Here is a 21,986-nt window from a genome sequence, read left to right as displayed (position 1 = left end):
TCTGAGGATCTCACATGCTTTGTAAAGGCAGGGTTCAACAAATTATGGCCCATATGTCAAATCTGGATGACCACCTGTTTTTATAAATAGGGTTTTATTAGAACACACACACAAGCAAAAGGAGGAGGGAAAGAGTTGGGATTGAAATCAAAGTCTTCACTATGCAACACTGTCTCAGCTGATAAAACAGTAATAACACCTGCTTAAAAACAAAAAGAAACAAGAACATTTCCACAAGTTAGTGCAACAAAAAAATTGTTTTATTAAACAAATGGATACATTTATTTTGTACAAAAGAGTACAAAATAAGTACTTTCCTCTGCCCTGCTCCAGAGGCCACACTCCAGAAACCTCACATTCACATAATAGTTTTCAGCAGCAATCAAGACAAGAGGCTGAATCAAACTGCAATTCTGAAAGTAACTCCACATTACCAAAGTGGCAAACAAAAACAGGCAGAGGTTAGCAGATCTCTTGATTAGCTCTCTGCCAATAGGCCCTAGTCCTGCTCACTTTGTCTTTAACAAGAAACACTTTAGGAACAGATGCTCCTGAGCATTTATTTAAGTAATATTGCCCAATTCTCTTGGTAGCATCTCTTCCAATTCCATCTATTCTGATGTTCTAACTAGCTTATTTGTAACCTCTTCAAGAAATCCTGTCCTGGTTTACATCCCTGTTAATTGCCCATCTCCCTCTGAGCTTCAAACAAAACAAAACAAAACAAGACAAAAACACAGAAGTGCAGTAAGTTTCAAAAAATGTCAGTTGAGACCCTTTTATAGAAAAGACCTACTACTTAGAAGTCAACTGGCCAAACTTATGCACAGCTAGAGACAACAGATTGTGAAAATAGATCTAGCTATAAAATATTTCAGATACCCAATTAGATCCAGTTATTCTGCATCTGTGGATTTAAAATGATCATCATCCACAGTGGAATAGATGTGTCCCTCGTTGCTAAGAAAATCCACAGCTTGCCTGGAAAGAAAGAAAAAGTCTCATTTTCAAACAAATGGGAAAGAATGAAATCTGCCTTTTGGATATGGCCAAATGCATAAACTTCACTCACCTCCCCATTTTCTATCTCAGCTAAGAATTCACAGCCGTTTTGCTCATAAAAGGCTCTCACAGGAAGAAATGCCAGAAAAATTGCAAAACTAAGGTTATCCATGGAGACAAGGTCTGTTAATGCTGCCTTGGATCCCTTTCCTAAACTGTGTAAAGCAAGAATAGTTTCACTTAAAGTGAAACGGCATTTAAAGCCATGGTCCAGCTTGCACAGAAAAGCTCCTTTAAAAACAGCTGTGTTTAAAAGTACTCCCCACACAACCACAGTCCCCAACCTTCTAGCTCCCCAAAGATGCTGCAGAAAGTAAAGGAAAGGTCTTTCCAAAAATGGTATGACAGCTTTAAACTGTTCAAGGTCCTTAGTGTCAGTAACCTAGTAACAACAGTTGAGAATTATAGGGCACTTAACTATGTGCTAGTGATTCTGCACCTCATCATCAGAGTAACTAGCAGTTAGAAATGATCTTTATTTTACAGTACAGGAAATGGAATTAAATCTGAGCATTTCTTTTCTATTTAGGCCTAGAATGCCAACTGACTTATGATAACAAATAACTATCACGAGGACCATAGCAGTCTGTTTGATTAGTTCATTACACTGGAATCAGGAGGTTGCTTGTCTAACACAGAATCAGGACAAATGTGTTGAAAAGACTGTCTAATGGTTTCTGATCCACATAGCCTACTGCACCACCTCCACAACAGGGACGGTACTGCCAAAGGAACGGCACCACCTAAAGTCCAGAAGCAAAGGAACTCACTCCTCCAGACTAAATCCCTCAAGAGGTTATCGGGTCAGCTTTTGCTCAAAATTATATTCCCAGTACATAATGCGTACTCAAATATTTTGTTAAATACAATAATCATCTTTGTGATTCCTTTTTCTACTTTTCCACAGCTGACCAACTTCCCTTCTATCAGTAAGGTGCAGTCAACAGATATTTTTTAAATTCACCCTGGTGAGGTGAATTGGGTACAATTCTGGAGCCTCAGCTTATGGAAACCATATACTCACTTGATTGAGGCTACAGTCATGTGCTGTAGCTGGTTCTTGAGATCATGAAAGTTCAATCCTTCAGGTCTTGGGCATGCTTTAATCAAACTCAGCACCTCAAGAATCAAATCAGAGAAGGATTTAGCAACTACTTTGAACCAGCTCCCCTCTGTAAACCTGGAGTGCTTTTTAAGAAAGAAACTGCGCTGGATACTTAAGACATCCTTATGCTCATTCAGGAAGGAACAAAATTTAGAATTGTCTGTGTTTTGCATTTCTGGTATCAGTCAGATGGGGTTTACCTGGTTTTGGGCCACAGTGAGGCCATTGGCTGGCATGAAGTTATTCCCACCAAAGTTCCCCGCTTCACCCATTCCTGGATTGCCGATAGGTACTCTCCCTGCTGAGGGCTGAATTAAAAAAGAAGTTGACAACATTAGGAAATTCAACAAGTTAACCAAAGTCTTTGCTATTTAAAATAGCTTGTTAATAAGCAGTTTACAGAAAAACAATCTAAGCAAAGAGTTTTTGCAATAACAATTTCTTACACTGAAAGACACATCTGTTATCCAATGAGTGCTTCATAAGAAGATAAAATAACCTTCTGAAGTACATAATACCAAGAAGAGAGAAAGGTGACTCCTGGCTACTTTTCTTTGTGATATGGGAGAGGAGCCAGAGGAAAACAGCGCTGAAAGGAAAAATACCTCTAGATATGCTATAATGGTATCCTTGGGGCTCAATCCCTCAAGCATTTATTTATTGAGTGCCAACTAGGCATGGGGCATGAAAGGAAAGAGAGAAAAGCAGACTTAGTCCCCCATCACTCTCTCTCTTTCATTTTACTACCAAATTACTTCAAATTAGCCTATAACCACTATTTTCTTTTCTTTTCTCTTTCATCAGTCCTCAGTCCACCTCTATTTGGATCCTCCCCAAATACACTTCTAAAATGGCTCTCACCAAGTTCACTGATGACTTTCAGCTGACATTCCCAATAGTCTCTCTCAGTCCTCATAATATCTGACCTCTCAGAAGTAGCTACTGTGGACCACTCTTCTTTAAATGTACTCTTCTCTAGGCTTGACACCGGATTCTTCTGGTTCTCCAATTCCCTCCCAAACTATACCTTCTCAGTATCAGCCTTTTCTACCCCCCAAAATGCTGACAGTTCCCCCAGGGTTTCATCTCAGACCTCCTCCTAGGCCACAAATTATTATTCCCAGCCATCTACTGGATATCTCCGTGTAGGTATCTCACAGACAGTTCAAAATAAAATAAAATTCATTACTTTCTTCCCCAAACCTGCTTGTCCTGCTACATTCCATCTCAACTAGTAAACCCAAATCCAACCCTACAGATCAATCATCTGTGAGTCTCCATTCTTTCACCTTCATCTTCTACAATCTGTCACCATAGCCTATAAATACAACCTTCAGTGCAGCGAGGCCAATCCTCACCCTCACCCCACTCCCTGGGTCTCCTGGATTGGTACCACAGCTTTTAGTCTCTTGTACTCCAATCATTGACCCCCAGTGATAACCGCCTTGGATTCTCATGCCTCAGCTTTAAAGCTTTCAGTAGCTCCCCCTGCCTGTCAAAAAAATAAGACTCCTAGATTCTTCAAGACCTACCACAACTAGCCTTCAAATGTTTTATTTTTGACCATTTATTCTTATCTCCCACTAACCAGTATCCTGGATTTCTTGCCATCCTCACACATGTTTCTGGCCTGAACATGCCATTTCCTATCTGGAATGCAACTCCCCCTTTCTGCTGGTAAATTCTCTTCTCATCCTTCAAAGCACAACTTAATTGCCAGTGCCTTTGTAAAGCTTTCTGTATTAGTTAGGGTTCTCTAGGGAAACAGAATCAATGAGAGGTGTCTCTGATTATCAAATTGTAAAAGTGACTCACGCAACTGTGGGTATGCACGAGTCCAAATTCTGTAGAGCCGTCAACAAACCATCAACTCCAAGAAAGATGTCCGATGAACTCCTCAGGAAATGAACCGGCAACTTCGACGAACTCCTGAGGAAATGAACTGGGATCTTCAACGAACGTGTTTGATGAACTCCTCAGGAAACGAACCAGCAACTTCGACGAACTCCTCAGGAAATGCTTCACTGGGCAGCCGAAGAAGTGAAGGTCCTCTATCTGTCTTGCTTATAAGTCTTCAACTGATTAATTGGATCAAATCCAGCCAATTGCATTCTCTCATTGTGGAAGGCACGCCCTTTGGTGAGTCATCAGTTACAGCTGCAGTCGACTGATGATTTAATAAACCAGCCTGTTGGTTTATTAACCAGCCGCAAACATCCTCACAGCAATTGTTAGGCCAGTGTTTAATTGACCAGACAGCTGGGTCACCTGGCCAAGCTGACACATGAACCTAACCATCACAGTCCACCCCTTGTCAACTTGGCAGTTATACACATCACCCAAAACCATACCTTCAAAATGAACATTACAGCTTATGCCATATGATAAGGCGATAAGACAAAGAAGAAAGCAAAGATATTTGCTTTACAGACAAATACAAACATAATCATAACAAAACGAGGAGGAAATATTCATGTCATCATAGTCCTCATTTCTGTAACTGGTCACATGGCCGTAGCTCATATTTATCACGACCTTCTTCCACTACCCATTCCATGTTCCCTTTACCCTCAGCAAGCACTTCAGCTGGCCGTGGTTCTTTGCCTGGTGGGGTGACCCAAACCTTCATTCCTGAAGTTTCTTGGCCATTGGTAGTCCTGCCTGGATTGGGTTGTTGCAGTTTTCCATTGACTTGAATCACGGGGCATGGTAGTACTAAGAGACGCCCCAGGGGATCTCCTGTATGCCAGGAAAACTCTTCTTTACCTCCATTGTGTAGTTGCAGTGCTATTTCCCCTTGGTAGTCAGGATCAGTCACCCCAGCCAGTACAGTAATCCCCTTCCTTGCCTGTTGATTCAGAGGCATAAGAAGCCCAAAGTGGCCAGGTGGCAGTCTTAACTTCCAGTTCAATGGGATTACTGTTGTGTTTCCTGGTGGAAGCACTCCTCCTTTTGGAACCAAGACCTGTAGACCAGCAGAGCTTAAGCTTGCAGGGACAGGAAGCAAAAATTTACCTAGTGGATCACTAGGAGTGATAGTGAGTGGTGCCACTCCTGTTTCCACCCCTTGATTCCTGGACCCGTGAATCCTGGCTATGGGAGAAACAGCACCACAGAGAGGACGCTGTTTCAGAGCATACACAGCCTCCTGGAGAACACTGCCCCAACCCTGCAAGGTATTGCCACCTAGTTGGCACTGTAATTGAGTCTTCAACAGGCCATTCCACCATTCTATCAACCCAGCTGCCTCTGGATGATGGGGAACATGGTAAGACCACAGAATTCCATGAGCATGTGCCCATCCCCTCACTTCATTTGCTGTGAAGTGGGTTCCTTGGTCCGAAGCAATGCTGTGAGGAATACCATGACGGTGGATGAGGCATTCTGTAAGTCCACGGATCGTAGTTTTGGCAGAAGCATGTTGTGCAGGGAAGGCAAACCCATATCTGGAATATGTGTCTATTCCAGTAAGAATAAATCGCTGCCGCTTCCATGATGGAAGTGGTCCAATGTAATCAACCTGCCATCAGGTAGCAGGCTGATCACCTCGAGGAATGGTGCCATATCGGAGACTGAGTGTGGGTCTCTGCTGCTGGCAGACTGGACACTCAGCAGTGGCTGTGGCCAGGTCAGCCTTGGTGAGTGGAAGTCCATGTTGTTGAGCCCATGCATAACCTCCATCCCTACCACCATGACCACTTTGTTCATGAGCCCATTGCGCAATGACAGGAGTTGCTGGGGAAAGAGGCTGATTGGTATCCACCAAACGGGTCATTTTATCCACTTGGTTATTAAAACCTTCTTCTGCTGAAGTCACCCTCTGGTGAGCATTCACATGGGACACGAATATCTTCATGTTGTTTGCCCACTCAGAAAGGTCTATCCACATACCCCTTCCCCAGACTTCTTTGTCACCAATCTTCCAATCATGTTCCTTCCAAGTCCCTGACCATCCAGCCAAACCATTAGCAACAGCCCAGGAATCAGTATACAGACGCACCTCTGGCCAGTTCTCCTTCCAAGCAAAGTGAACAACCAGGTGCACTGCTCGAAGTTCTGCCCACTGGGAGGATTTCCCCTCACCACCGTCCTTCAGGGACATCCCAGCAAGGGGCTGCAGTGCTGCAGCTGCCCACTTTCGGGTGGTGCCTGCATATCGTGCAGAACCATCTGTAAACCAGGCCCGAGTCTTCTCTTCCTCAGTCAACTGACTGTAAGGAACTTCCCAAGATGCCATAGTTGCGGGCTGGGAAAGAGAAGGTAAGGTGGAAGGAGTGGGGGCCATGGGCATTTGGGCCACTTCCTCATGTAACTTACTTGTATCTTCAGGACCTGCTCGAGCTCTATCTCGTATATACCATTTCCATTTCATGATGGAGTGCTGCTGTGCATGCCCAACTTTATGGCTTGGTGGGTCAGACAACACCCAGCTCATGATAGGTAACTCAGGTCTCATGGTAACTTGGTGGCCCATGGTTAAGCGTTCTGTCTCTACTAAGGCCCAGTAGCAGGCCAACAGCTGTTTCTCAAATGGAGAGTAGTTATCTGCAGAAGATGGTAAAGCTTTACTCCAAAATCCTAAGGACCTGTGCTGTGATTCTCCTATAGGAGCCTGCCAAAGGCTCCAAACAGCATGTCTATTTGCCACTGACACTTCCAGCACCATTGGGTCAGCTGGATCGTATGGTCCAAGTGGCAAAGCAGCTTGCACAGCAGCCTGGACCTGTTGCAGAGCCTCATCTTGCTCCGGTCCCCACTCAAAACTAGAAGCTTTTCTAGTCACTCGGTAAATGGGCCGGAGTAGCACACCTAAATGAGGAATATGTTGTCTCCAAAACCCAAAGAGGCCAACTAAGCATTGTGCCTCTTTTTTGGTTGTAGGAGGGGCCAGATGTAACAGCTTATCCTTCACCTTAGAAGGAATATCTCGACAGGCCCCACACCACTGGACACCTAGAAATTTTACTGAGGTGGAAGGGCCTTGTATTTTTGTTGGATTTATGTCCCATCCTCTGCCACACAAATACCTTACCGACAAATCTAGAGTAGTTGCTACTTCTTGCTCACTAGGTCCAATCAACATGATATCATCAATATAATGGACCAGTGTGATGTCTTGTGGGAGGGAGAAATGATCAAGATCCCTGCGGACAATATTATGACATAGGGCTGGAGAGTTGATATAACCCTGAGGTAGCACGGTGAATGTAAACTGCTGGCCTTGCCAGCTAAATGCAAACTGTTTCTGGTGGTCCTTGCTGACAGCAATTGAGAAAAAAGCATTTGCCAGATCAATAGCTGCATACCAGGTACCAGGGGATGTGTTGATTTGCTCAAGCAATGATACCACATCTGGGACAGCAGCTGCAATTGGAGTCACCACCTGGTTAAGCTTACGATAATCCACAGTCATCCTCCAAGACCCATCTGTTTTCTGCACAGGCCAAATAGTAGAGTTGAATGGGGATGTGGTGGGAATCACCACCCCTGCATCCTTCAAGTCCTTAGAGTGGCATTAATCTCTGCAATCCCTCCAGGAATCCGGTATTGCTTCTGGTTCACTATTTTGCTAGGCAGGGGCAGTTCTAGTGGCTTCCACTTGGCCTTTCCCACCATAATAGCCCTCACTCCAGGAGTCAGGGAACCAATGTGAGGATTCTGCCAGTTGCTGAGTATGTCTATTCCAATTATGCATTCCGGCACTGGGGAAATAACCACAGAATGGGTCTGGGGACCCACTGGACCCACTGTGAGACGGACCTGAGCTAAAACTCCATCAATCACCTGACCTCCATAAGCCCCAACTCTGACTGGTGGACGAGAGTGACGTTTTGGGTCTCCAGGAATTAATGTCACTTCTGAACCAGTGTCTAATAATCCATGAAATATCTGATCATTTCCTTTTCCCCAATGCACAGTCACCCTGGTAAAAGGCCGTAGGTCCCCCTGGGGAAGGCTGGGAGGAAGATTAGCAGTATAAATTTTTGGCAGTGTAACAGGGTCCGTCCCCAAGGGTACCTGGCCTTCCCTTCATTCAAGGGCCTCTGGATCTGTAAACTGTCTCAAGTCTGGGAATTGATTAAGGGGCCGTGACTCTGTTTTTGTAATTCGAGGGAGATTTTTGTTCACGTGACCTAGAATTCTTCTGCCTATATAGTTCAAACAAGAATTTAGTCGATTGCCCATCTATTTTACTACTTGGTACTCCATGATCCACTAGCCAATGCCATAAGTCTCTGTGAGTCATATTATTTTGATTGCTGCTTTGAGCCTGTTTTCCATTATGGTAGCCATGCCCACCTTGTCTGTGGCGATTAACTGCAGCCACTTGGCTTCTACCGACTCGGGACCCGATTATCCCCATTGTGTTTAAGGATTCCAGCTCAGTGACAGCAGTTCCTACAGCAATATCTGACCTACAAAGAAGGGCGACTACAGAGCTCTTCAGGGATGGAGCTAGTCTCACAAATTTATTCCTTACAGTCCTGGTAAAAGGTGTGTCCTCTGGACATTCCAGGGCTGTGTGAGCAGTTCTTCCATGATAAATCCACTCTTAACATTCCAATCTCTCTAAGCCTTTGAATCCCCTCCTCCACATTGTACCAGGGCAGTTCTGGCATTTCAACCTCTGATAATGCCGCCCACCTTTTGATCCATGTTTCAGCCAGCCACCCAAACAGTTAACACCCTTTCTAACCCCTCGAGCTACAACATTGAATGCAGAATCTCTGCTTAGTGGGCCCATATCAGTAAATTCAGCCTGATCCAACCTTATATTCCTTCCACCATTATCCCACACTCTTAATATCCATTCCCACACATATTCCCCTGATTTCTGTCTCTATAAATTGGAAAACTCATACAGTTCCTTTGGAGTATAGCATACCTCTTCATGGGTCGCACTTTATATCTCACCCTTTGGGGCTTGTTGGGACTTGAGCCTCGTTATAGGTCTTCAAGCAAAAACTGGTGGTGGGGGTGGGTCATGAAAAGAGAATTACCTCTCAAGCCATTCACCTCAGGACATTCTGTTGCATTTTCATCTCTTAAAACAGGATTAATCTCTCCAGACAAAGGAGTGGGGGCTGCTTCCTCAGGGGAGGTGATTACAGGATTAGCAGGTACTGAAGGGTTTATCTCCTTAGGTGGGGGTTGGGTGGCAGGCTCCTTAGGGCAGACTGGAGGTGGGGAAGCTGTTTCCTCAGGACAGCCATCTACAGGTAAATCTAACAATGACCCAGCAGAATCCAGGGTTCCAATGTCCTCACTGCCATTATTATCAATCCATATACCCCCTTCCCAAGTTTCCGCATCCCATTCTTTTCCAATCAATGCCTTTACTTCAACAGCAGACACCCTGAGAGGTTGAGATTTTAGTTTACGTTGTAAATTTGCTATTCGCACAATGAGAGACTGAGTCTGGTTTTCAGAAACTTCCAGTCTGCGGGCACAGGAAATAAGATTTTCTTTCAGGGCACACATGGAAACCTTTACATCTGTCATACGGAGTTTAAGTTTTGAATTTGAAGCCTTTAGCTCATCCCCTTCTCTTACAACTTTATCCAAAGTATCTAAGAGCAGCCAGCCAACATCATTATACCTCTTAATACTGCAAAACTCCGTGAAGGTGTCGAAAACACTGTCACCCAGAGCCTTGCTTCGTACTAGAGTATGATTAGGAGAATCAAATGGTGCTATTTTGCGTATTTCCTTTGCCAACTCATGCCATGGACTGTCAGTGCCCTCTTGTTTATTGGAAATAGAGTCATTAGTGCCTCTGAATCTAATCAGAGTAGAAAACAAATTGTAAAAGCCCATTTTAAGATTCTGTTTCTCAAGAACCACTTCTGGTACCAAGTTGTATTAGTTAGGGTTCTCTAGGGAAACAGAATCAATGAGAGGTGTGTCTGATTATCAAATTGTAAAAGGGACTCACGCAACTGTGGGTATGCACGAGTCCAAATTCTGTAGAGCACTCGACACTGTCAACTCCAAGGAAGATGTCCGATGAACTCCTCAGGAAACGAACCAGCAACTTTGATGAACTCCTCAGGAAATGCTTCACTGGGCAGCCGAAGAAGTGAAGGTCCTCTATCTGTCTTGCTTATAAGTCTGCAACTGATTAATTGGATCAAATCCAGCCAATTGCATTCTCTCACTGTGGAAGGCACACCCTTTGGTGAGTCATCAGTCACAGCTGCAGTCAATTGACTGATGATTTAATAAACCAGCCTGTTGGTTTATTAACCAGCCTCAAACATCCTCACAGCAATTGTTAGGCCAGTGTTTGCTTGACCAGACAGCTGGGTCACCTGGCCAAGTTGACACATGAACCTAACCATCACACCTTCCTTGACATTCCCCAAGTCAACTTAGTTATGTTCCTACTTCTTAACTCTCATAGCACTCAGCCCAGATCCTATCATAGCACTCGTCATATCGTTTGTGCCTCAAGTCCCTTCATCTTTACACAGTGCCAGGAAGACAGTACATGCTCTATGTTTAACACACTGAACCAAAAAAACAAAAATGACAAAGAATCAAATATGTTAAGTACCCATAAAAGATAGAAGAGCACCGTGGAAGATCATTAGGAGAAATCCCATTCAGTAAGGAAATTCATTCATTCAACAAATGTTCATTAAATGCTTCCTGCTTTGCGGGAGTCAAAAAACAAAAACATGGTCTGCTGTTTTCAAGCTTTCAAGATTATGGTGAAAAATAATTTTACATTTTATGATCCAGTAATACTGAGCTGAATGCTGATTCTTACCTAACTGTCTTTGCTGAAATAATTTTCCCTCTGCCTGAGGTAGTCCCAGCTCATGCACCTTTTAGGACCTGGTTTAGACATCATCTCCTCTAAGGGGGCTTTCCTGATGCCAAGGCCAGGATAGGAAACCTTTCTTTGTGGTTCCACGGCACTGTGCTTGCCACTCATCGATGCCTAAGTTATCTCAACCCAAATTTCTTAATGTAAACTCTTTAGGGAAAGGATCACCTTATTTACTCTTCAACGTAATTTTTCTATATTCATAGTTCTATTCTCTAACTTCCCATTTTAACTTCAAAGCCACTTTTTATCATACAATATTTGATACATGTAATAAAAGAAATACCCTAAACTTTCCACCCAAACCCATTCTCTTTATTCACTTTTCTCTCTACACTTTCTACTGAACCTTCTCTTTTGAGGATCAAGAAGACCTCTACAATTCCAAATCCAACAGGAGACTTCTCCATCCTTTACTTGACTTCTATAGTCAATCTCCATTCTCTCCTTCAAATGTTCTTTTCTTGATTTCTATAGAATCACATTTCCTGGTTTTTTTCCTGCCTAAATGGTAGATTCTTAGGCTTTCACTAGCTCCTATTCTGCTTCCAGGCTTCAAAAGGTTAAATATGTCCCAGAGTTCAGTCCTCTGACTTCATAACTCTCTAGTTATCTTATCCAAGAGTTTAAATATGACCTATCCACTAATGACTCCCAAAGTTCTATCTTTAGCCCAGACTTCTCCCCCGAGTACCAGTCTGAAATATTCAACTGTCCACTAGGTTCTAACTGCATCTCATACTTGATAAGTCCAAAACAGAACTCTTGATTTTACCCTCCAAACCTACTCTTTCATTTAACTGCTCAAGCCCCAAACCTTGGAGTAATTTTTGAACCGTCCTTTTTCTTTGTATTCTATTTCTAATCCAGCAATAAGTCCTGTCAACCCCACCTTCAAAATAATCATAATCCAGCCATTTCTTATCCCAGCTGCTGTCACCACTTACCTGAATTACTTGTTCCCACCCTTGGTGAATTTTTAAAAAGTGAATTTTTGAAAGATCTTTTAAAAAGGTAAAGCAAAACCTTCCAAAGATTTAGCATCAATCAGAATAAAGTTCATCCTTACCGTGGCCTACAAAGTCCTACATGATATAGGCCTTGCTTCCTTACCCACTTCTTCTATTGCTTTCATTGTCACTTCACTCCAGATACACTGGTCTTTTTGCAGGTCTCAGCTATGCCAAGCTTGCTGCAGCCTCAGGATTTTGCGCTTTCTATTCCCTCTGTTTGGAATGTTCTTCCCCAAGTATCTGCACTGCATGTTCCTTCATTTTATCCATGCCCCTGTTCAAATGTCACCTGCTCAAAAAGGCCTTTCCTTATTCCCTCTCTAAAATTTTACCATTCTTGTTCCATCCATTACTCTCTTCCCCTACCTTGCTTTATTTTACTTCACAGCACCTATAACTACTTAGAATTATTCATTTGTTTCCTTGAGAATGTAAGTTTGAGGGCGACACTTTATCTCGTTCACTGCTATATTCCAAGAGCCTAGAATAATGACTGGCACATAGCAGGCTCAATAAATATTTTTCAATAAACAAATTCATCTCTGTATCCCCAGTGCTTAACAAAGTGCTTGGCCCATAGGAGGATGTGACAGCATTCTTAATGGTTCATCAGTCGCCAACATCTTCTATTTTAAGCAATTCTCCACCCTGTCACCAGAATCATCTGAGGACTTTCTAATACTAGAATCAACAAACGCTTATGTGGTCCTAGGTGGACCTGCCAAATTGAATTCATACAACAGAAAATAAGGTTATGGAAAAATTTCAGGATGAACCAAGACATACAATTTCAGGGTCAAACAATAGTGCATAATTTTTCCTATTTAGTCAATAGTTTGGAAGAAAAGCAGCAAAATTTAGTCCTAACTGGGGCTTTTCTCTGAATATAGACTGACAATTCTAAAGCTAGAGTTAAGCCCATAATTATGTGTGTCTACCAGAAGGCTATCTTGGGCTTTAGCCATCTGGACCAGTGGTGTCATTTAGCGGAAATAGTAATTCTTAGAGAAACATAAGTGCTTCATCTGGAATAAAATAAAATAGCAAAGCTCATGGAGGAAATGTCTTGAGGACTTACTGATGTCTTTCTTCTGCCTCGACCTTTAAAAATATTAAGGAAATCAAAGCCAGAGCACAGAAGCAGTCTATGTTCTTCCAGGGAAGAGATAAAAGAACTAGAGTGAGGCTTCTCACCTGATTGTGGGATTTGTTCAGCATCATGTGTGCATTGACTACTTCCAGAATATGTGTGGTGAACTCATTCATATCCTCCAGGGGCATGATCTTAAAGGCTACCAGGCTTTTTTTGTTCTATTAAAATCAAGAGAAAAATGTGAGTAAAAAATAAGCACATTCAAGTAAATTTCAGGTAAAAACATATTGCTCTTTTCTTGGAAAAATGTGCATTACGTACTTTATAGTTACTAATGGGGGAACAAACAAAATAAGCTCAGAGATGTTTGATGACTTGCCCAAGGTCACACAACCAAGCAGTCTCTCAACTCCAAACTCTGTTCCCACTTCCACACCTAATGGACCCCACAGCTGGGAACTGCAGGCGGAGATCCTGTTCTTTCTCTACCATTTTGTTAGTGTTACATTAACCTGAAGGCCAATTATTCCCTTTTGAAGAAGAGAATAATAAAACAATGTTGCTATTGCTTCCATTAAACAGGAAGACTTTGTTAAGTCTTAATTATCCTAAACCGAGAAACCACTTGATGCAAATACATTTTAATTATTACTTTGTTCTGACTCTACCTGAAAAGATCTCAGGTGGCCAGCCACTTTCACATATGTTTCCGGAGGTACAACAGCATTTTCACTGCTTGTATCCTAATAGATAAAAAATACAACCATATCAAGTTTTCAGTGATATTGGAAAAAGTTCCTTCATAATTTCTAAATTATGTACAGAAAAAGAAAGTTATAAAGTAGAAAAGCTAAAGGATCCTAATATGGTACTAACTAGTTTCCCTGCCTTTGGATTTTACTTTTTTTAAATAAAATCAGGAATTAAAATAATAGTATCTCTAAAGATAATTTCTAGTTCCAAACCTCTATTTTATGGACATGATAAAAAAAGCAAACAATGTTCTTAGGCACACACTCTTTCTAGTGGATATACTTATTGGCTAGCCATTCTACTTTTATGAATTCAAGGAAATAATTAAGAACATGTATTAAGATTCAGCTGTAAGAATATTCATCGTAACATAGTTTAGAATACTAAAAAATGTAAAACCTAAATATCCAACAATAGATGTATCTTCATATAATGGGGAACTCCACAATCACTACAAATGATATTGTAGAAAGTACTATTTATTGGCTGGGAAGACCAGTTGTGACACATGGAAAAAAGATGACTGCAAAACTGTATATATGGGTTGATCCCATATGGGTTAAAATATATACCAAATGATAATCCTACTGCTAATATTTTGAGTACTATAAATAATAATTTTTCAGTACTATAAATAATGCTATGATCAACATTCTTATAGCTGAATCTTTGTACATGTCTAATTATTTCTTTAATGTGAATCCTTAGCAGTGGAGATGCCAGTTCAACATTTGTATGGGCAATGATTTTTTTTTTTTTTTAGATTAATGGAAAAACCATTTATGAAGCATTTATTTGCAATTCTAACAAATGTAACTAGCCATCACATTACTGGCTTTTTAATATCACGCTCCAAGGACGTACTCAACATAAATGTTTAACAGATACATATTAAAACGTTAACACTATGTATTACTTGTCAGTGTCAAAATTTCTTTATAAGAGTTGAAAATAATAAATACCACAGTTGATGAAAATCTGGTGAAGTACAGATATTACTTTATTTTTTGGAATTTCTCTCCCTGACTTCCTGGTAACTGCTCTCTTGAAACATATCCTACTTACTTTAAAATATGGTTGGTAGAGAATTAACTATTATAATTGAGGATTCGGATACAGGCTGACTTTTGAGAAAGGTAATACCATCTTATACTCTAGGCAATGATAAATAATTCACTAAGTGCCTACCAAGTGCTAGGCACTGTGCTAGCTGCTGCTCTCACCAGAACTGGACACTGTTATTTCTTTTTACTTTTTATTTTCCAATTTAATAAGCTGAAAATTATATCTCAAAGTTTATTAAACCTGCTATCATTAACAGATTAGGCTGAACAATGTTGTCACTGCCACTTATATTTCATCTTTTATGAATTATCTTGCATCTTCTTTGCCCATTTTCCTAAGACACAGTTGCTTTATAAGAGCTCTTATTAATTAATTAAGATAAAAAAAGTTTGTAATATATTTTTCCCATGCATTTAAACAATATTTACTCAGGATACACGAAGTAACTGACACTGTTCTAGGGGCTGGGGATATGATGGTGAACAAGATAAAAATCCTTGTTCTCATGGAGTTTACCTTCTAGATCTCCTATCATTTGACTTTTAACTGTTTATAGTATTTTGGGAAATTTCGAAGGTTTTAAACTTTATGCAATCTAATCTATTAACTTCATTCTAGGATTTCTACTTTTTATGTCTTGCTTATATATTATTTTCAGCGTCTCCAAAGTCCCAAAGTAACCTAACACTGATTCAAAAAGAAATGCTTACATCTGTGTCAACCCACTGGCGAACATCCATGGGTGCAGCTGTCATGTCATCTATTTTGTAAACAATGTTGGTTGGAGCCTTCTCTGCATGTCTGATTATGCCCACAATAGTGACCTAGGTTGAAAGAAAAATAAAGAGCTTGGTTTTCCTGGAAACAAAGCACATTTATGTGGTTTTAAATGAAATCTTATTTCATTTTTTATATGGTCAAATGGCTTTTCCACCAATTTTTTTTTTACATACTTGTGAAATCTCAACATTCCCAATTTTGAACACTTCGTCAACCAGAGTGGCGGAAAGCAGCTGGGATATGGTACAAGGTACGATATGCTGCGCTCGGGTTCTCTGAAAAGAAAAAGTATGCATAAATCTAATTGAGAAAGTAATAATTACCACTCATTTAACACCTGCTATATACCAAGCACTTACATGTATATAATACTGAAGCATCAAAAGCTTATTATCCCTGCTTCACAGAGATGGAAACCACGGACATATAGCTAACGAATACCAGACTCAGAATTCAAACCCAAGACTGTCTTGACTTCAAAGCATCTGCTGAATGGCTAAGTTCATGTTGCACTAGGGATTCACCAATATGAGTAGGCCAGAGTGGGAAGACCCTAAAGAAGTGTGACCTGCTGCCAGAACAGAGTTTTAAAAGGAAATCCCAGCTTTGGGATGGGAACAGACTGGAACTGGTGTTCAAGCCACTGATGAGATGGTATTTGGAAAGGGTTTGACAAATGGCCAGGAGAGATGGTACTTTCGGAGAGTTGCTCCAGGCCTTGTGAAAATATATAGCAAAAAATTACAAGCATGGCTTCCTTTAGCACAGATGTTCTGATAATTAGATGGCGCTCTTAGAGAAAACAGGAAAAGGGCTTGGCCACACTGGACATCTTTAAAGGAGCAGGGATAGGGTGGCTAGAAGTGTCTAGTAAGAATAATCATATATGGATGCAGCTTGACAAGAGTGTAAACTCCTTTGTCTACCACTGGCCAGGGATAGTCCAGGTGATACAAAGAAGGATAAGATGGGGTAGGATAGGCCTTCAAGATACTCCTAACCTAGGGGAGATGAAAATGTAAACAACAAATCTGATTTTGATTCACTACATAATTAAATGTGCTATGGGCTCTCAAAAGCATTTGGGCTGGACCTTGAAGCAGGAAAATTTTGATAGCTGAAAATAGTGGGTTAGGAATGGGCATTCCAGACTAAGGGCAAATACTGCACTCCCACAGACTCAGAGAGAATATGGACAAGGCAGATGGAGCACGGTGAATTGAAGATTAGAGTTCTTTCAGTCAGAAATCAACAGGAACAACTGTACTACATATATAACAGAGAATACAGTAGATTCTTGGCCTTCATGGATTTAGCAGGCCCAGCTATGACTTGAAGATCCACAACACTGGTAATATTTCACTTGGCTGAAACAGAATTTTGAATGATGAGGGTGGTCATGTTGATATGCAGCTTGGGGGTTAAGGAGCAGTGTGCTCTTGGGACATGTTTCTCAACTCATCTGCACCTCAGCTTCCTCATCTGTAAAACTAGTAAGTATAAAGTCATTATGAAAATTAAATATAGTAATATGTTAAAGCAATTAGAATACTATCTAGCATATCGATTGTGTAAACATTTAATAAGTGTTAGCAATTATTTGGCTATTGCTCTTCACTCTTCAAATCTACAACAGTTTTTAATAAACGTGTGAAGGAATCAACTGTTTTTCAAAATTTCATTTTACTGTACTTTATAGTTATATGCAAATAAATAAACATATATAAATACATTAGTATTTACAGATGTAGAATTTGCAAAGGTCCCAGGATTTATCTCTCACAAACAAGCTACTATATTTTCTGTTTATACCTATCACAGCTGAGATTTCCATTACATCTTTTGCACAAGAAAACTAAGGGTCAGTATGAAGCCAGAGAATCTCACAGACCTGTGTTCAAATCCCAATTCTACAGCCCCACACAAGCCACACCTCTTCTATAAAATGAGGATATCTACCTTTCAAGTTATTGTAAATGAAACATCTAATGTATATAAAGGGTCAATACAATCTCTGCATGTAACAGGTATTCAATAAATATTATTATTCCCTGGATAAAAAGTCACATATGGGTAATGGGTGAGGTGTTATGCCTTAAATTTCATCTCAAATCACAAATATTTGTTTTTTTATTAAGCATCCATTATGTGCCAGGAACTGATCACAAGGAGTTTCGGGTTTGTTCCAAAGAGGTTCACAGAGGATGTACCAGCAAAAGGATGTTTAATTTTGGGGGGGGGGGGGATACTATTTTCATAGCTAACTACTGAACCACAGGCTACTGTAACAGTACTATAAAAAATTACCATTTTTTAGATTTAAAAAACAGCCATTATTGGCAATTTCACATGGTTTGACCAAATATAATAGATTTATACTCAATAGGAAACATTTTAGACAGGAACATTTATCTAATTTACTATGAAAAAAGCACTAGATTTAAAAACAAAAGACCTGAGTTTGAGCCATCATCCTTCTCTGAAAAGCTGCCTCAAGACATCGCCCAAGCTAGGGATTCTAAAATGAATAAAAAAATTCTAACTGGAGAAACATAGTTAAGTTTGGGGAGAAAAGGATGACAATCAGTATTTATCTTCTGTTTCCTCCTTCATAACCTCAAAGAAGACAAAGCCAGAGGACTGGAGTTCCTTCTGGTCTTTCCGGGAAAAAGAAAATAATGCTACAGATGTTCACCCGATTTTGAATTTGCTCAGCATTATAATGTGTGTACTGCTGGTTCCAGTTATTTACTAGCTATGTAAGTAATTGGGCAGTTCCTTAATCTCCCTGAACCTCTGCTGTACAATGGAGTAAACAAGAAATAACTTACAGGATTGTATGAAATAATTCATTATGAAAAATGTAAAGCAACATTTTAATGTATGAGTATTATCAATGAATATCTTCCTACCAACACACACCCCTAAGTTAAAAGTTTAGGTAAAAGCTGTATACAAAACATACAACCTGTTCATAAAACCACATCTGAATGACACCCAAAGAGAGGCTCAATTAACCATGTATTTATAGGATGGAATCAACAGTTGTTTAACCTCATTTCTGAAAGAGTAGATAAACATTTGGACAGCTTTTTACAGATCACTTTCCTGTATCTTACCTTATTTACAAATTCTAAGACCCACCGTGTGATATGAGTAGTACAAATAAACCAAGGGCCACTGGTTCAAATTGCCTTACTTAAGTTACAATGCTAATTGAAAGGCAAGGTTGATTTTGCAGCCTATGTCTTCTGGCTCCAAAGCCCATGATCTTTTTAATAGTAATAACCAGGATCATTTATTGAAAGCAATTATTGAGCAAGCACTGGGCTAAGCACCTTGTATATATTTTAATATTAAGTCTCTCAACAACTCTGGGAAGTATGTACTATTAACCCAATTTAACGGATGCAAAACTGATTTCCAGGAAGCTTAAGAAATTTCCCCAAGGATATCCTGCAAGTAAGTGTCAAAGCAACAGGAGAACATAGACATACTTAACTTCAAAGACCGCTACACTATTTTGCCTCACTACATTTAATTTTAAAAGATTCTGAGTAGATAAAGGGGGTAAAATACAAGTTCAGAGTTTTTCCACAAGATCGATACATTAGGTATTTTGATAAACTTCCAAATAAGGCCAAGGAAACAGTGGATGCAAAATTAGGGAAGATTTCAATTTTAAAACTTACAGCACTTAGTAATTCCAGTACTTTTCCCGACAAAATCGAAAATTATTTAATCAGTTGATGCCGACACCCTTCCTTCGCTGACTAAATTTTCTTTCGTGGATGAGTTAGGAGTTTCAGGACAGGATAAAATAAAACGAAAAACGAAAAACTTTCAACCTACTGATTTCTTTTCTGCTTGAGTAGGTGTCGGCGATCCAAAGCCCCCAGGGGACTGCGTGTAGCCACCCGCGCCCCCATAGGCGGAGCCGCCATAGTTTTCAAATCCACCTGCTTTTAAGCAACAGTATTAGTATCTGTGCTGTTTTCCAAGCCTCTGAAAAATCCACAGGTCCCCTTAGACTTCACCCCTCCCGACACTTTCCCCAATCTTCCCACCACCTCCTCCCCGCCCCTGCGCAGCCCCCAAATGCCCCCACCTGCGGCTTCCGTCCCTCCCCCAGCCGTACCGCCCCACGCCTTTCCGACCCCAGTGTCGCCCTCTTGCTTCCTTGCGATTCTCATCCTCCCCCGCCCCACCCATCATTACTATTCCACATCTTGTTCTCAACTCCCTCAGGTAGGAGGCTCAGCAGGATCCGGTCCGGTGGGTCCGCTCCGCACCTCAGGACCCGATTGCTGCCACGGCGATGCAGCCACTTTCCGCTGACGCCATAAACTCCTTCCCGCCAAGGACGGAGCCAATCAGGGTCCAAGGAGCTTCTCCTTTCAGCCAATCAAAGTTCACGAATCTTACGTTTCTTCCTGTCTTGTCAGAACATGGTCCTGAAAACGCGCACTCTGCTCCCGGGGAGGGACAGAAGCGTCTGCGGCCATATTTCTTAAGGGCAACCCCCCCCCCCCCCCGCGCAAGCGGAAGCAAGGAGCCGGGAGCTGCTGATAGGGCAGTGTCGGAACAAAATAAACAATAAAAATAATACTTCCGCATACCAGAACGTGTAATCCCACCCCCGCCAAGTGAACTGTCAAGTCACTTGCTTTCTTCCCGCCAGACTGTCACCAATCAGAAGACGCCTCAATCGAAAGCGCAGTAGAAGAAATTCAGCTTCTGCGTCCTGGCCGGCGGTCGCGCGGCATTTGCGCACCCCGGGTCTCACCGTACCAACCTCACAGCTTCTCGTGGAGTTTGCTTGTCCTTTTCCATAAGGAGTCAAGTTCTTTCCTTTTATCACCACCTCCTGGTCCTGGTTCTCCTAGTGAGGCTCTAACACACCTACACCCACTTCCCCATGAGGGCCTGCAAAAGATCTTGGGATGCCCCTTCTGCGTTCGCCCCTCACATCCCTTCCTCCCAGGTACACTGATCCAGGCTGGGCATCCCCTGTCGCTTCAACTATTCTTTGTCCTTCCAGTGGAGAGTGGAGCATGTCTACAAGCTCCTTGCTCTAAAGTTCTACTAGATGGTTAGACTTTTTTTTCTTCCACTTTTTTTAAATTAAAAAATATTTATTGGTGCCTCTTTTAGGTCCTGTACTGCCCACTGGATTCAATGGCAAATAAGGTAGACACGGTCCCTGGGCTCCAGGACCATTTATTTTCTTTTTCTAAAACTGCAGACACAGTCTTAAGCATTTTATATTTATTAACTCCATCCTATGAAGTACGTAGCTATTGTCCCCGTTTTATAAATGAGGATACTGAGACAGGAAGAGGCTAAACGACTTACTCAGAGTTACACACCGGTATTTTGTGGGAGTCTGCATTCAAACCCAGAAAGTGTGATTCCATCAACCAGTGTAGTTGACACTGAGGTCAGGCAGGAAAACTGTAAATATATTTGATAGGATAGCAGAGGGAAAAAATGTTCTCTAAGAAAAACAACAACACAACTGACATAAAGAATGTGGGCCTAGTGTTGCCCAGTCATCTAAGTTTTTTTAAGCAGAAGCCAGAAATCTGGGTTTTTATGTAAAAACTTCTTAAGTTTAAGTGTTTATAAGTAAATTGAAAAATTTTAAAATACCACATGTGTCAAACAAAAGATATTTGTGGGCCAGATATTGCTTGTATATGATCTCTTTCCTATATAAATTCTGTAAGCCTCCAAATCATCGCTGAGAATTAAACAAGATACAGCCAAGGACAGAAGCCTGAGGCACAGCTAGATGATATTATTACATTAATCCTAAAATGATGGAAACATACATAGTCTGACAGGTAAGTGTGTGGGAATACTACAGTAAAATGTTTGAAATGAAGACCATTCTAAGAAGGAAACTTAAGATGTGGGGTCACAAATAGGCTTCATTTGGGGTTTAACTAGTTAAAAGTTCAACTGAGGTTGAGCATGTTTAAAAATAAATCAGAACTGAAACCAAAGTGTCTTAACTTAAAATATAATACATTGCAAAACACCAAAATATGATTTTTGCACATCTTTTCAAGAGCTTGATGATCTGGTAAATTGAGTAGAAGACTCAGTTCTCAATCCACACTAAAATAATTGATACTTACCTTTTTTGTGTAGCAATTAATCTCTCAAGGTTTGGTTTTGTCAATTTGGAGACTTCCTGTCACATAGAAGAGATTTCCAAGAAGTCTCTCAACTCTCTGTGGGTTGAATTGTTTCCCCCAAAAACATACGTTGAAGATC

At 41.0% G+C, this 21,986-nt stretch overlaps 1 protein-coding gene across 2 annotated transcripts; it reads right to left on the bottom strand.

The window, feature by feature from the left end:
* Positions 1 to 238: 238 nt before the first annotated feature.
* On the bottom strand, positions 239 to 20,073 carry RPA2 (replication protein A2). 2 transcript variants are annotated; one of them, XM_037828016.1, is made up of 9 exons: positions 19,923 to 20,073; positions 19,557 to 19,666; positions 15,878 to 15,979; positions 15,635 to 15,748; positions 13,775 to 13,849; positions 13,208 to 13,324; positions 2,368 to 2,475; positions 2,087 to 2,181; positions 239 to 981 (listed from the first exon to the last, which is right to left on the bottom strand). In XM_037828016.1, the coding sequence occupies exons 1-9, from the start codon at positions 19,930 to 19,932 to the stop codon at positions 897 to 899; spliced, it is 816 nt and encodes a 271-aa protein (XP_037683944.1). In that variant the 5' UTR covers positions 19,933 to 20,073; the 3' UTR covers positions 239 to 896. The 2 variants fall into 2 exon arrangements, with proteins under 2 accessions (XP_037683944.1, XP_037683945.1); XM_037828017.1 differs by having other exon boundaries at positions 19,557 to 19,663; positions 19,923 to 20,060.
* Between the last annotated feature and the right edge of the window lie 1,913 nt (positions 20,074 to 21,986).

Source organism: Choloepus didactylus, chromosome 2 (genome assembly GCF_015220235.1).
Source record: "Choloepus didactylus isolate mChoDid1 chromosome 2, mChoDid1.pri, whole genome shotgun sequence".
NCBI lineage: Eukaryota > Metazoa > Chordata > Mammalia > Pilosa > Megalonychidae > Choloepus > Choloepus didactylus.
The sequence above is the reverse complement of the archived record's forward strand: the minus strand, read 5'-3'. Positions and strand labels throughout refer to the sequence as shown.

Excerpts from the sequence above, each read along its gene's own strand:
- RPA2 (XM_037828016.1), bottom strand. Across the intron at positions 2,476-13,207 it reads TGAACAAATCCCACAATCAG|CCCTCAGCAGGGAGAGTACC; the intron begins GTGAGAAGCCTC and ends TTTTTAATTCAG. Across the intron at positions 982-2,086 it reads ATGACTGTAGCCTCAATCAA|GCAAGCTGTGGATTTTCTTA; the intron begins GTGAGTATATGG and ends CTTTCTTTCCAG.